This window comes from Rhinolophus hipposideros (genome assembly GCF_964194185.1).
Source record: "Rhinolophus hipposideros genome assembly, chromosome: 12".
NCBI classification, from domain to species: domain Eukaryota; kingdom Metazoa; phylum Chordata; class Mammalia; order Chiroptera; family Rhinolophidae; genus Rhinolophus; species Rhinolophus hipposideros.
In genome coordinates this window covers 24,589,875-24,605,628 of record NC_138058.1, presented here as the reverse complement: position 1 = coordinate 24,605,628, position 15,754 = coordinate 24,589,875, and the positions used below count along the sequence as shown (strand labels likewise).

Genomic DNA, 15,754 nt, shown 5'->3' with positions numbered 1-15,754 from the left:
TGATATTGAATCAGCCTAGTTATCTTTCTTTACTTTAGAGGAGGTATGAATATGAAGTAATAAGATTATTCTAACAGACACATGTCCAAACTAACAATTATTCCAAATTAATGCTCTTTAGAATAGTCATAATGGAAGAAAAGTCTGGAATTCTCCAAAACATTTGAAATTATCCAAGAATATGTTTTCTTCTTTTAGAACTAAAAAAATATATATATATAAAAACCCTTTACATTAAAAACTATTGATGTTTACCTAGTAAAAACCTCCACCCTTCTGCTTTACATTACTTTGTAGTACTTTAAAATTTCTTTTATTAGAAGTGTTTTGTATATAATAGTCAATCAATGATGAGGTTACTGTTGTATTTTTGGGAGTAGATCTCTTCTTAAGTGGTTTTCAAGACCATAATAAATGAAAAAAAGAGCTTATTAAGTCACTAGTAAAAGAATTAATGCATATTAAGTGAATTTTAAATTATGGTCGGTGATAAACATTTTAAATAGTAAAGTTTGAATTTTTTATTTAAAGAGTCTTTTTTTGTCACTATGAAAATATTTATATTTTTTGGCAATATTGTTTTAGGAGAAGCCTGAGAAAATATCAGGGTCATAGGATGGTAGTTCACCTTAGTTTTTAGAAAATTTGCCTTACTTCGTCATTAGCCACCTTAAAAGAATTTGAAATTAGAACTTTGTTTTTCAACACACTTTTCAAACAACCTCAAGGTCAGTGACATACAAGTTTTGTATTTTTTCATGTTAGTATTTAAAAAAATAAATGTTCTTAATGTGTATTTTTAACTGTGAATTTTCAGGGGAATTCCTGGGAAGTCTGAAGATATTGAATGGTTTTCTCGACCATCGGAAGTTAGTGAAGCTTTATTCCAGGCAACCTCAGAAGTAGCTTCAGACTTTGGTAACAGCCGCTTTAGTGTATCTCAGCATCCACTTATAGGTAGTACAGCTATTGAGTCTCAGGACTCTTTTTCACCTTGCGAACAAGGAACCAAAGAAGAGACTATTTCATCTGATACAGCTGATAAACTGAAAACGCCCAAAGACTCTGATAGTTACGATGCTCTTTGTTCATATATGTCGTGGAAGACACAAGAAGTTACACAGGAACCAGAAACCAATTTAGATGGTAAAGATCAAGTTTCTTTTTCAACTTCATCTGATACAAGTGATGAATATGTAACTCCTAAAGAACGTGACTGTTTTGATGCTGCTTGTTCATATGTGCAATATTGGAAACAGAAAGTTATACAGCAGTCAGAAAAATATTTAACCAGTAAGGACCTTGATTCTTGTTCAGATTCATCTGATACAATTGATAAAAATAAAATTCCTGAGGGAAGTGACAATTTCAGTGCCCCTTTTTCATATATGTCATGGAGCAAACAAGGCGTTTCATACCATCCAGAAACATGTCTAATCAGTGAGGAACATGTTTCTTTTGCACATGAAGCTGCTCCTCATTTTAATAATAAAATACCATATTCTTTCTTGCATTGCTTGTTGGAAAAAAGAGGAAAAAGGGTTCCCTTGATGTCTGATAGTTATTATCAGAGTATTTATTTAAGGGCTCCAGCTGAGAATGAGGTGAAACAAACGATGGATTCTTTGGAGGGTTATGAAAGAAATGAAGAAGGTCTGGGGAAAGACTTACCTCAGTGTTTTGATCTAAAGGAGAATAGCAATACTTTGGCATTTTCAGAGGTGCATCCCAGATCTTCAGAAATACAGTATATCGAGAAGGTTGTAGTTCCTGATCATTTTATAGAAGTTTCAGAAACACGTATACTCTCCAGGGGACATGATACCTCTAAGGTAGAGGCTTCTGATTGTCCTCCTCAGACTATTACATCCAACTTGGATGAGACATCAGAACAACTGTATTTTCAAGGGGAAAGAAACCAAAAGGCAAGTTCTGCTTTTGGTGGGAAAAATGTTAATGCTACTGAAAACGTAGCCTTTGAGGCAGTTATTGCTTCTATTGAGCCTTCCAAGAAAGAGAGTACACTAAATGAAATCCAAGCTGACATCAATAAATCTTTAACAAACGACAGCCAAGAAAGTGAACCCCAAAATTCAGAGTTTTCTCTATTCAGTTATAATGATAAAAACTCTCTCTTTGATAAACTTAGTCGTCCACTCTGTCAGTCTACTCCTGGGGTGTTTGAACCAGCAGCTTCAAAACCATTGTTGCATAAAAAAGATGGGTATGTTAGCTCCTTGTACTGGCATCCTAATTTAAAATCACTCCCCAGTACTCCTCAGGAAATGTTTATTAAGCCGCCTTGTTTTATTCCGGAGCTTAATTCATATGCTGCTTTAAGTCAGAAATCTCACAGACAGGTTGTTGGTCCTTGCAAAACACCGTCAGCTTTAATTCAATGTGATACAGACAATGAACCATTTCTTCCAGTTGGGAAGACAGAGTCTGTTCCTGCTCTTGACCTTGCAGAGAAGGTAGGATCTTCAAACATTTATCCACTGAAAGCGTCAACTTCAGATTCATTGTTTTTACAAGATTTAAAGCAGCAGACCTTTGAAGACGTTGCAGATTCCTCAAGCTGTATTTCGGGTAAGAACATAAATTCTAGATATGTCATTGATGGCCCATATGCAACTATAGGAACTAGCTTTTCAGCGAACTTGGTGGCATATGATGCAAAGTCACAAGGTGCTTTACCAGTGACCAAAGGTGCATCATTAATTGCAGTCGGCCAAGAGACATTGCTGAAAGCAGATAGAGGCCTAGGTGAAATTCCTCGGCCTGTGGGAGCCAAATCTGGTTTAATGATACATACAGTTATGCAAAATGGTTCCTATTTTGTAGAGGGCCTGCAGCGGAAGGCTGAATCTGACACCTGTACCCTGGGTGATGATACTGAATGCTGTGGCCTAGATGAAAATGCTGTTATGTGCAGTGAAGGAGTTGCTGAACTACAAAGAGAGGTGAGACACAATATAACGATAGTTGAGAGAAACATGGTCTTTTCCATTATTGTTTCAGGAAATGGTATTGCTATTTGTTTTTATTTCACCTTTCACTATTTCCCAGGTATGTGACCAAAGTGATTTGACTGGTGAGTGCATTGAGCTAGCAGGCTTAGAAAATTTGCTTGATGATCTAGAGATTTGTGACAGCTCCCTGCACTGGCAGTCTGCTTTACACCTACCATCCAAGGACGATAGCTGTTTTGAAGAGCCTGTAAGTTTTTCCATTCGACATTTCTTATGGGGTAGGGAAAGAAATATTGTACTTGAAAATGGGGATAAAAGTGCCCATTTCTATCTTCTAATACTGGTTTGTGACTTGTAATCTGGTCTTTATCTGATATGCAGAAATAAGATCCATTCATTTGTTAGTGGTTGGCATGAAAGAAATGCGTTTGTTTTGTAGACTATAAGACTTAGTGAGTTTCGTGGTTTCTTGGAAAAGGCCATCCTTTGGAACTACCAGGCCTTTCAACTGGAGGCATCCTAACTCTTTTAAGTTGTGCCAGGAAAGAACCTTTGGGACAGTGTTAAGATTAGACTCATTCATGGAAACACTGATTTGTGCTTCCCCCCTCTGATCCTCAACGTACAAGCCTTGGAATAGGCCCTGGAAGTATTCACGTATATTCAAGTATTTCTTTTTAGAAGCTCGTGAAAGATTTGAGTTCAGAGGTATCCTGAACATCATAAGAACCTGTGTTTCCCCAGGAAGTAGGCATTGTTTCATTCTAATTTTCAACCTGATAACCGTGGGGATAGAAATGAAAACTAACACTGTGCTCAAATATCATGCTAACTTTTAGTTACATACGTCAATTTGTTTAGTCCTTTTGTCAATACTATCAGGTAGGATTGTTGGGATTATTATCATCCCCATTTTACAATTGACACTTAGAGGGTTAAGGAACTTGTTTAGGATTATTTAGCAAGTAGGGGAACTAGTATTTGAAACTAACTTTATCTGTGTACTTAACCATAATGCATAAACCGCCTGCCTATTTAGCTATTCTTCAGTGAAACCAAGCCACGATTTTGCATTATTTGGCAAGAGTGAAGGCTTTGAAGTCAGTTTCAATAAGAATGAGAGGCAAAATTTGATCAATTTTAAACTTAGAATTTCTAATATTTTTGATAGTACTACTTTTGTAACTTGTATCAACTTTTTCAGTACTTAAAATATATTTAAAGAAATAAAGATACATATTCAGTTTATAGTGATGTGTTGAAATTAACTCTGACCACGTTACAAATTTTATTTGCCCTTAACTATAGCCTTAAGTATATTTTTTCAGTCTAGGGAGGATGCTGTTCCCTGTGTGTCCTTTACTCTTAGCTCTATTCAGTGGTCTGGGAGTTACATAATGCCAGTTTTAGGGGTGCAAGGAGTCAGAGATGGCAGTAACCTTCCCATGTGGCTCAGCTTCCTCTCAGGAGGCTTGGTTTCTTCTTTATTCTCATCTGTGTCTCTGAAGAATCATTCATGCTTGCTTGCCTGACTTGGACACCTACTTGTCATTCTCTAAATCATTATTTGGGTATCCACTTATGTATAATGGATGTAGCTTGGGGCTATAAAAAGAACATGACTATTTGGAGTCAAAACCCTGTTCAGTTACTTTGTTAGCCTTGTGCCTTGGGCAGATGCCTCCTCATCCACATCAAGAGATAGGAATAGTAATAATCAACCTCATATATTGTTATATTACATGCTGTAAGGTATATAGCACTTATACAGTGCCTGGTTGGTAGTTCTCCACTTCACTGAAACTAGACTACTAGACTCTCACCAGTGTTTTCCTACTCTCTATCGTTATTTTGTTCTTTCTTTCTCCTTGTTCCTGGTAGCAGCAACTTAACATTCTTTTAGCCTCTGCTAAGATACTGTTTTGGAATCTGTTATTTTGGCCACGTAACTCTAGATATTATTTAAGGTTTACTCCTTAGATTACTTTTCTCTTTGTTTTGTTGCCCCCACCTCTTCCAAAAGACCTAGATTCCTTTCAAGATTTAAATGTTTTTCTCTGTGTGGATGGTTATCACCTCTGTTTTTAGACCGTAATAGACCCATATGTTATCTTGCACGAAATTTTCTTGTGAACATTCCATTCCCATCACCTCAAATTCAACTTGTCTATGTCAAACATCTTTTTCCTAAAGTCTTTTTTAGGAAGAGATCAAACATCTTTTTCCTAAAAAAAAAGTTGTAGATTTTTCTCAGTTCTTATAGAGGCGTTAGCATTTCTTGGTTTCAAAAATGTTGCCTTTGATTCTTTCTTCATTATTGATTAAAAACTGGGAGATAAATCAATGTTGATATTTTTTCCTCCTGATTCCTCTCATTTTCAATTAGTAATGAAGATCTGATCTCTTAAATACATACTTCTCATCTTTTTCATTCTACATTTTTTTTTATAGTACCTACTCTAATATCTGTGTATGTATTTTGAAACTTGGATATAATGAAGTTTTATTGAAGTCAAGATTGGAATAGAATTATTTGCTTCCTATTAAACACACATGCTTGCACATACACCTAAGTATAGATCATATGTGTAATATGTATGTTAATGAGCTGCACTTCAAAAAAATCTCCTTCAGGAGTGGAAAAATTGGAAACTAAGTTAAAGTTTGTGCTGTGTTTAGAGCAGGGTTTCTCTGCATTATTATCATTTTGGTTTGAATAAATTTTTTGTTGTGTGGCTGTTCTGTGGCTGTTCATCATTTTAGGATGTTTAGCAACATCTCTGGCCTCTACTCACTAGATGCCAGTAGCATCCATCCCTAAAGTTATGAAATGAAAAATGTCTCCAGGCCTTGCCAAACGTTTCTTTGTAGGGAATAGGTGGGTGAGTACAAAATCTCCTCCAATTAAGAACCACTAGTCTAGAGAAACCTATACGGGCAGTAAAAGTAGAATATGTTTCTACACCCTGCCAGCTTCCTAAGAGTATTCATTACTACACAATAAAAAACATTGATAAAAGAGGATAGAAAAATTCATGCTTATATACATTTTTAGACTCCCTCCTGAGAGGCCATCACTGCAACAATTTTTGTAGGAAAATAAAGAAACCTGAAAGTGGTATATTGTTTTCATATTAAAGCATACTGTGAATTTGGTGAACAGTTGTATACGTTTATATACTAATATCACCAATAATGGTTTCTAATTTCTTTTCTAGCAAGGACATGTTGGGATCTGATGAAACTTTAGGAACTTTTTCAGCATTTAACCTTTACTTCACTGTCAGTTTATGCTTCCCACTACTTTAGTTTCAAGAAATTTGAGGACTTTTGTTTTTTTGGTAACTGATCACAGATACAGTTTTTGATGCTTGTTTTTCTTCTAAACATTTGTGGATTTCTTGAAAATATTCTTGTTCTCCCTTCCCTCCTTTCCTTTTACCTTTCCACACACACTTCTTTAAAAAAAAAAAAAAAAAAGAATCCTTGTACCATAGTTCAAATCCTGCAATGATCACATTATTATAAGTAGCAAACTCTGAGTTATAGAACATTTCTAGGTCTCCTATCTGTAATACTCTACACAAGCAGACTTCCAGACCCTCAGAATGATTTTTAGAGACTTCTTGGAATTGACCAAACAAGATATGACCTGTGTATGAATTCAAGAGGACTAAGAATATAATCTTAAGGAACTAGTATAACTAGTATAATTTATAAACCTTTATAAAAATGAGGTTTGTTTTTAGTAGATGAAGTCTAAAATTAATCTCATTTCCTTCATTTTTTAATCTCTTTTCATAGGTAAGTCATTCTAATCAGTCTTTTTCATCTATATTGCCTCCGTTTATTCCTCATGAGCCAACCAGAGAGTCGGAGTATCACGCTTCAGATCTCAGAATGTTGAGGATATCACCTGAGATTGTGCCAAAGACTCTCAAACATTTATCAGGTACGTAGAAAAGGAAATATTAAGTGTCCTTTTGACTAACTGGTTAAAAATTTTGCTATGGCTAACTAATTTTTTATTTTGAACTCCTGCAGTAATGTTAATTTTGGATTAGGTGTATTTATAAATGCCCAGGTCTTTTATCAGATGAGCCATTTGGTTTTTCATTGCATTCTTCATGACACTGTTTAGAAGTGAATTATGTGGAGGGGTCTGATAGTAGAGTCCGTTTGTTACTATATTCCTTCCTGTGACTTGAAGGGAAAAATAATTGAGCATAAGAGGACAATAGTAGATGCAAATAAGTTTGTAAAGAAGAAACTGAGAGCTTAGTTTTGAGGTAGAAAGCAAGATTATCTATCTGCTGCACGAGGTGGGGACTTGTGGAGGTATTAGGAGGTTGGAGGAGAGTGGCATGGTGAAGGCTCAGAATTTAGGTTGAAGTGATAGGGGATGAAGCTGACCAAGGCCAAGCAAAAGGATTGGCAGGTAGTTCTGAGAAGTCAGCTGAGGTTAAAGATGATTTTATAACGTTGTCAGCCTATATAGCATCTCTGATTTTTCTCTACTAAAACTCAGAAATGGAGGAGATGAATTACAGGATTGATCCTTGGTTGAGGGATTTGTTGAGTGGATGGGCGTGGTGGAAGGATAGCAGTGGAAGGGAGTCAGTGAGAGAAAAGTTGGTCAGCTGTTGGTTTCAGCCAGCATAAGGGGAAAAAAGAAGTCAGGAGAGTTGTTAGTCCGGGAGAAAATAGAAGGAACAGAGATTTATTTATGAAGTTTAATAGATGAGGTGGGTGTGAGTTACTGAGAGAGCTAGAAGAATGGGTAATTTTGGTCAGAGTGATCTAGTTCATTTAGATGGGGATCGGTTTGAAGGGTGATAAGATCCATTGCTTGGCCCTGGGATTGGATAGAAGTTGAATATAAAAATCACAGGGATAAAGCAAATTGAGATTTTTGAGGCTAGCTTATTGGATTGGTGAACTATGTTTAAATATTTTCGGATTATGGGAGATTTGGGGTTTACAGAAACCTGTGTCTCAGACCTTGAAGTCTTCAAAAAATGAATGGAAGCAGCCGGGAGTCACAAGGAGAACGTAATTGAGGGTGATATTGAAACTGTTTGTGGTCTGAGCCTCCAAAAGGAGATTTTATTTGTATGGTTTTGTTTGTTTATTTGTTTACTTGAGGAAGATAGAAAACAAGGGTAAGGACATGATTGTGAGCGGTAAATGCCAACTTTCATATCCCCTTGTTTCCAGAGTCATGGTCTATGGAAGAGGGTAATAAAGGTTTCCTCTTGATTACCCTCACAGTAATCAAAAGGAAAAGCAAGGTTTGTTTTTTTTTAAAGCAAAAAGTTGGAGAGTATTCTCTGAAAATTTTGAGAAAGGTTGTTTATTAAATAGAATGGTTTCAAAGGTCACAGAGGAAAGAAGGGAGGGAAAAAATAAATAGTGGGAGGACCCAAGGTAAGAAAACAGAGTAGAAACAGAATGTGGGGACAGGAGATTGGTAATATTTGCTTTAGTCTGGACCAGGGATTTCAGTGATGAGTATAGTTGAAATGAGTGGCCTCAAAAATAATAATTACCAGAGGTAATTTTGATACCAGAACAATCTGAGGGTTCTAATTCGTTTCTGGTCTGTTCCTAGAGATGAAACGAGGACTGCCATAGGACTTGAGAAGGGCATTGTGTCTAAAAATGTCTTTTTGTGGCTTTCTTTAACAAATCATAGCATGCCTTGGTAAAGAATTCTCAAGTTGCAGTCTAACCCCCCTAACATCCTTTGAAGTTGTCCTCAAGTTCTTGGGTATTCTGTTTTGTTTTTTTTCTCTTGGCATTTCAGGTTGGGAAGTTTCTGTTGACCTCCTTCAGGGCTCACTGATTCATTCCTCAGCTTGTCCAGCCTATGGATGAACCCATCAAAGGCATCCTTCATTTCTGTTAACAGTGTTTTTGATATCTAACATTTTGTTTTGATTCTTTCTTAAAGTTTTCATCTCTTTGCTTACGTTACTCATCTGTTCTTGCATGTTGTCCACTTTTTCCATTAGAGCTCTCAGCATATTAATCATAGTTACTTAAAATTCCTGGTCTGATAATCCCAAAATCTCTGCCATGTGTGAGTCAGGTCCTACTTCTTGCTTTCTCTCTTCAGACTGGTCTTTGCCTTTTAACATGCTTTGTTCTTGGTTAAACATTGGACATAATGTATTAGGTAAAAAGACTGAAGTAAATGGACCTTTGTTGTGAAGTTTTCAGTTCATCTGGCTAGAAGTTAGGCTATGTTACTGTTAGCTGTAACTGTGGTGTCAAGACACTAAAATTTCCTGTGGTGTCCTTGTTTTTTCTCCCGTGTTGTCTTTTGGCTTCCCTTGAGACTCCTTCTTAAACAGGATCTGAGGCTTGTTTGCATTCTTTCATCTGTAAGCTATTTATACAGGAGCTCTGTTGATGTAGTGGTAACATGTGGAAGGGAGAGGCTGCATTATAATAACCCTATGATTAGGTCTCAGTCTTTTAGTGAGCCTGTTTCCCGGGGCTATTACTTTTACAAGTGCTTCTCAGCATTTTTCCCTCCTTAGGTGAAACAGGAAGGCCAAAGGGGGCTGGAGTTGGGTGTTTCCCTTCTCTTAGGTTGGTTAGTCTCTGATAAAACCAAATCATGCTCTGGTAATTTAGTTTCTCTTGAGGTCAGCCTATTGTTATGGAGACCAGAGGGCTCTAGGCTTCTAAAATGGTTACTTTCCCCCCTCCCCTTGCTATAAATGTGAGGGCATTTTTGTCCCGTCATCATCCTGCGAGCCTCCGGGTTCTGGGAAGTAAAACTCATGAAAATTTGGCGTCCCCTCTAAGGCTGGTTCTCAGGAGTTTTGATCTCTCAAGAGAGTCCGTACTTAGCCTCTAGCAGTTTGCCAATTATAGTTTAATTTTTTCTACCAATTTCTGGTTTCAGAGGGTTCTGCTACCCATAATCTGTGATTTTCTGTATTTTCCTGTCTGTACAGTTTTCAGGATGTTGGTCTACCTTGTAAACTCAGTTCTCTGATGGGTCTAGGAAGAGTTGTTGATTTTCAGTTTGTTCAGCTCTTGTGATATGGGAGTGACTTCTAAGCTATTTACATGTTGGACAAGAAAAATCTCTTTTTAAAAAAGTGTTCAGATATATAATAAAAGCAACTAAGCTAGAGCTTTGGAAGGAAAGTAACATATGTAGAATGAAAATTTAAACCATTAGCTTTTTGTAAAAACAGCACTTTTGAGATGTAATTCACATACCGTGCAATTCACTCACTTAAAGTGTACAAAGAGTTGTGCAAACGTCACTACACTCTAATTTTAGAACATTTCGTGTCCCCAGGCAAACCCCGTACCCTTTAGCAGTCACTCCCTACTTACTCTGCATCTCCCTGAGCACTCCCAACCCTAAGCAACACTAACCCACTGTGTCTACAAATTTGTCTATCCTGGACATTTTTGTATAAATGAAATCATACAACATGTGTTCTTCTGTGACTGGCTTTTTTGACTGAGTGCATTTTTAAGGTTTATCCATGTTGTTATAGCATGTATCAGTACTCATTCCTTTTTTTTGTTGTTGCTAAATAATAGTTCATTGTATGGATATGTCACATTTTGTTTGTTCATTTATCAGTTGATGTCCATTGTTTCCACCTTTTGGCTAGTGTGAATAATGCTGCTGTGAACATCAATGTGCATGTTTTAATGTATGTATATATTTCCATTTCTCTTCGGTGTTTATCTAGGAGTGGAATTGCTGGTTCATGGTCGCAATGTTTGACATTTTGAAGAACAGCTAAAATGTTTTCCAAAGAGTGTGTACCATATTACATTCCCACCAACAATATGAGGGTTCCAATTTCTTCACATCCTCAACAGCACTTTTTATTTTCTGTCTTTTTGATTATAGCCATCCTGGTGAGTGTAAAGTGGTATCTTGTAGTTTTGATTTACATTTCCCTTATGGTTTATGACCTTGAGCATCTTTTCTTATGTATATTGGTCATTTGTTTATCTTTTTTGGAGAAATGTCTATTCAGATCCTCATTCACACTTTAATTGGGTTATTTATCATTTTATTGAGTTTTAAGAGTTCTTTATATATTCTGGATACAAGTCTCTACTTATTGGCAAAATTTTTCTCCCATTTTATGGGTTGTCTGTTCACTTAGTTGTATCAATTACAACACAAAAGTTTTAAATTTTGATGAAATCCGCTTTATCTGTTTCTCTTCTTTGTAAATACTTAATATTTTAAATAGGGGTAAAATACACATAAAATTTACAATCTTAACCATTTTTAAATATACATTCAGTATGAAATCCATTTACATTGTTGTGCAAATGTCACGGACATCCATCTTTCATCTTCTAAAACTGAAACTCTACCTACTAAACAGTAACTCCCATTCCTCCCTAGCCCCAGTCAACTACCATTCTACTTTTCATCTCTATGAATTTGGCTACTCTGGGTGGAATCATACAGCATTTGTCTTTTGTGACTGGCTTATTTCACTTAGAATAATGTTGTCAAGATTTATCCATGTTGTAGCAGGATGCATTGAATCTATAGATTAGTTTTGGGAGTATTGCCATCTTAACAATATTAAATATTTTGATCTATAAACATGGGATGTCTTTCTGTTTTTTTAGCCATTTTGTTCAACAATATTTTGTAGTTTTCAGTGTACAAGTCTTGCACTTTGTTAACTTAATTCCAAGTATTTTAATCTTTTGGTGTTATTGTAAAATGAATTGTTTTTTTAATATTACTTGGGAATATTCATTGACAGTGTATAGAAATATAGTTGACTTTTGTATGTTAATTTTGTAGCCTGCAACCTGAACTACTTGTTTATTATTTCTAATAATTTTGTGTGGATTTCTTAATAATTTTTCTACATAAGACCAAGTCATCTGCAAATACAGTCTTACTTCTTCCTTTCCAATATGGCTGCCTTTTAAACATTTCATTTCCCCAATTGTTCTGATAGAACCTCCAGTGCAGTGTTGCATAGAAGTGGCAAGAGGTGACATCTTTGTCTTGTGCTGGTCTTTGGGGGACGGTATCAAGTCTTTTGACTCTAAATATAATGTTAGCTCTGGAATTTTTACAGATGCTCCTTATCAGGTTAAGGAAGATATCTTTTATTTTTTGCTGATCTTTTCAAAGACACAAACTTTCGTTTCTCTACTTTTTCTAATTTTTTCTCTCTACCGTTTATACCTCTATGTCATTTATATCTGTTTTAGTCTTTATTAATTTTTTTGCTTTCAGTTGCTTCAGTTTTAGTTTGTGCTTTTTACTGTTTCTTAAGGTGAAAGGTTAGGTTATTGATTTGAGATCTTTCTTTTTAATACAGGTGTTTACATTGATACAGTTCTAAGCACTGTTTTAGCTTCATGCTATGAGTTTTGGTTGTAGTTTTGTTTTAATTCATCTAAAATATTGCCAAATTTCCATTATAATTTTTCTTGTTTGACTGCTTGGTTATCTGAGATTGTATTGTTTAATTTCCACATATTCATGCATTTCCTTTTGTTATTGAGATCTCATTTGATTCTGGTTTTTTTTGAGAACATATACTTTGTATGTATGATTTCAGTTTCTAAATTTTATTGAGGCTTGTTTTATGTCCTAGCATATAGTTTATCCTGTAGAATGTACAGTTTGTGCTTGAGAAGAATGTGCATTCTGCTGTTGTTAGGTGGTGAGTTCTATACATATCTGTTAGTTCTAGTGAATTTACAGTGTTCCGGTCTTCTGCATCCTCGTTGATCTCTGCCTACTTGTTCTCTCCCTTTTTGAAAGTAGGATATTGAAATCTCCCACTATTACTGTTTGTCTCCTTCTCCCTTCTTTTCAGATTTGCTTCATATATTTTGAGATATTACATTAAGTGCATTTATGTTTATTATAATTCATAATATGTTACATTCCCGATGAATTGACATTTTGTGGATGTAAATTGTTCTTTAACTCTAGTAACATATTTGTTTTAAACGTTTGTCTTATATCCGTATAGCTACTCACTCTAGCTCTTATGGTTGCTTATGGCGTATCTTTTTCATCCCTTTACTTTCAGTCTACTTGTACTTTGAATCTAAACTGCATCTTTTTTTTTTAAATTGGGGAATATTGGGGAACAGTGTGTTTTTCCAGGACCCATCAACTCAAGTCAAGTCTTTGTTTTTAATCTAGTTGTGAAGGGCACAACTCACTGGCCCATGTGGGAATCGAACCGGTGACCTGGGTGTTATGAGCACTGCGCCCTAACAAATTTAGCCAACTGGCTGCCCTAAAGTGCACCTCTTATAAACAGCTTATAGCTAGATTTTTTTTTTAAATGCAGAATGATGAAAAAAATGAAAAACAAGAAAGAAGAACAAAAAAACAAAAAGAAAAATGCAGACTGATAATCTTTGCCTTTTGATGCGATTGTTTAATCCATTCACATTTAGTGTTATTGTGAATGAGATTGGGTTTACATTTTCTGGTTTACCTTTTAGTTTCCATACGTCTCATGTCTTTTGTGTTCTTCTGTTCTACTTTACTTTTTTATTGCATTAAGTGAATATTTTCTAGTGTGACATTTTAGGTTCTTTAATGACTGTCTAGTTATTTTTAAACTTATATTCTTTGTAGTTGCTCTAGGGCTTACAAGATTTATTGTATTGTAATATACTCCTGATTTATACTAACTTTATTTTAGTATGATGCAGAGACATTACTCTGGTATAGCTCTATTCCCTCTTCGTTTTTTATGCTATTGTTTTTATATATACTACCTCTATATGTGTTACAAACCCAAGAATACATTGTTATAATTATTTATATAATTTTACATGTTTTAAAGGAGCTGAGAGAAGTAGGGAGAGCAAATATTTATATAAAAAATGTTTTAAAATAATTTATTAGTTTTCAATTACAGTTGACATACAATATTATGTTAGTTTCAGGCATACACCATAGTGATTAGACATTTAATATGACTTACGAAGTGATCACATTGATAAATTTGGACTCATCTGACACTATACATAGTTGTTACAATATATTTCCTATGCTATACTTTACATCACAATGACTGTTTTGTAGCTACCAATTTGCACTTCTTAATCCCTTCTCCTTTTTCACCTACCCCACTAACTCCCCTCCAATTTTGAAACCATTGAAATGTTCTCTGTATCTGTTTGTTTCTGTTTTGTTTGTTTGTTTTTGTTCTTTAAATTCTACACGTAAGTGAAATAATATGGCATTTGTCTTTCTCTGCCTGACTTACCGTGTTTCCCCGAAAATAAGACCTGGTCCTATATTAATTTTTGCTCCAAAAGACGCATTAGGGTTTATGTTCAGGGGATGTCATCCTGAAAAATCACGCTAGGGCTTATTTTCTGGTTAGGTCTTATTTTCGGAGAAACACGGTACTCCTCTCAGCATAATACCCTCTAGGTCAATCCATGTTGTTGCAGATGGCAGGATTTCATTCTTTTTTTGTGGCTGAGGAGTTGTATATACCCAGTCATTTTCATCCATCTGTCTGTCTATTGGTGAACGCTTAGGTTGCTTCCATATCTTGGCTATTGTAAATAATGCTGCAATGAGCATAGGGGTCTATATGTCTTTTTAAATTAATGTTTTGGGTTTCTTCACATAATTATCCAGAAGTGGAATTGCTGGGTCTGTCTTTGTCTCTTGTTACATCCTTTGTTTTAAAGTCTAGTTTGTCTGATGTAAGTATTCTACCCTAGCTTTTTTTTTTCATTTCCATTTGCATGAAATATCTTTTTCCATTCCTTTACTTTCAGCCTGTGTGTCTTTTGATCTGAAGTGGCAGCATATGTAAGGGGTTTCATTTTCTTACCCATGCAACCACCTTGTCTTTTGATTGGAGCACTTAATCCATTACATTTAAAGTAATTGTTGATAGTTATGTAGTTACTGCCATTTTGTTATTCTTAGTTTTGATCTTTTATTCTTTTTAAAGAAGTCCCTTTAAAATTTTTTGTAATACTGGTTAGATGGTGATGAGCTCCTTTAACTTTTTCATGTCTGAGAAGCTCTTTATCTGTTCTTCAATTCTAAATGACAGCCTTATGCTGGTTCAAATAATCTTTGTTTTAGAGCCTTGCTTTTCATCATTTTGTATATTTTGTGCTGATCCCTTCTGGACTGCAAAGTTTCCGTTGAGAAATTAGCTGTATGGGAGATTTCTTGTAGGTAACTAAGTGCTTTTCTCTTGCTGCTTTTAAGATTCTTCTTTGTATTTAACCTCTGGCATTTTAATTATGATATGTTGGTGTGGGCCTCTTTGGGTTCATTTTGTTTGGTATTCTCTGTGCTCCCTGGGCTTGTGTGTCTATTTTCTTCCCCAGGATAGGGAAGTTTTCTGTCATTATTTCTTCAAACCGGTTTTCAATTCCTTGCGCTCTCTCTTCTGGCGCACTTATGATGCGAATGTTTGTATGCTTGATGTTGTCCCAGAGACCCCTTAAGTTATCCTCTTTTTAAGAATTATGTTTGCTGTTCTGGTTGTGTGTTTTCTGCTACCTTATCTTCTAAATAGATGATTTAATACTCTGCTTCATCTAATCTACTGTTGATTCCCTCTAATGTATTCTTTTTTAAAAAAACCCTTTTATTTATTTTAAGTGTGTTTTTTCCAGGACCGATCAGCTCCAAATCAAGTTGTTTTTCAATCTAGTTGTGGAGGGCACAGCTCACCGGCCCATGTGGGAATCGAGCCAGCAACCTTGGTGCTATGAGCACTGCACTCTAACCAACTGAGCTACTTGGCTGT

At 35.6% G+C, this 15,754-nt stretch overlaps 1 protein-coding gene across 1 annotated transcript in view; it reads left to right on the top strand.

Annotated features, from left to right (window-relative positions):
* The window catches only part of ALMS1 (ALMS1 centrosome and basal body associated protein), a gene marked incomplete at its 5' end in the record, with an annotated part of 157,221 nt that overhangs the window by 18,798 nt on the left and 122,669 nt on the right, over window positions 1-15,754 (top strand). The window contains 3 exons of the mRNA XM_081069627.1: window positions 818-2,963; window positions 3,070-3,219; window positions 6,777-6,924. Of these exons, the coding sequence (XP_080925753.1) occupies window positions 818-2,963; window positions 3,070-3,219; window positions 6,777-6,924 (2,444 nt within the window). The remainder of the gene's footprint in view (window positions 1-817; window positions 2,964-3,069; window positions 3,220-6,776; window positions 6,925-15,754) is intronic.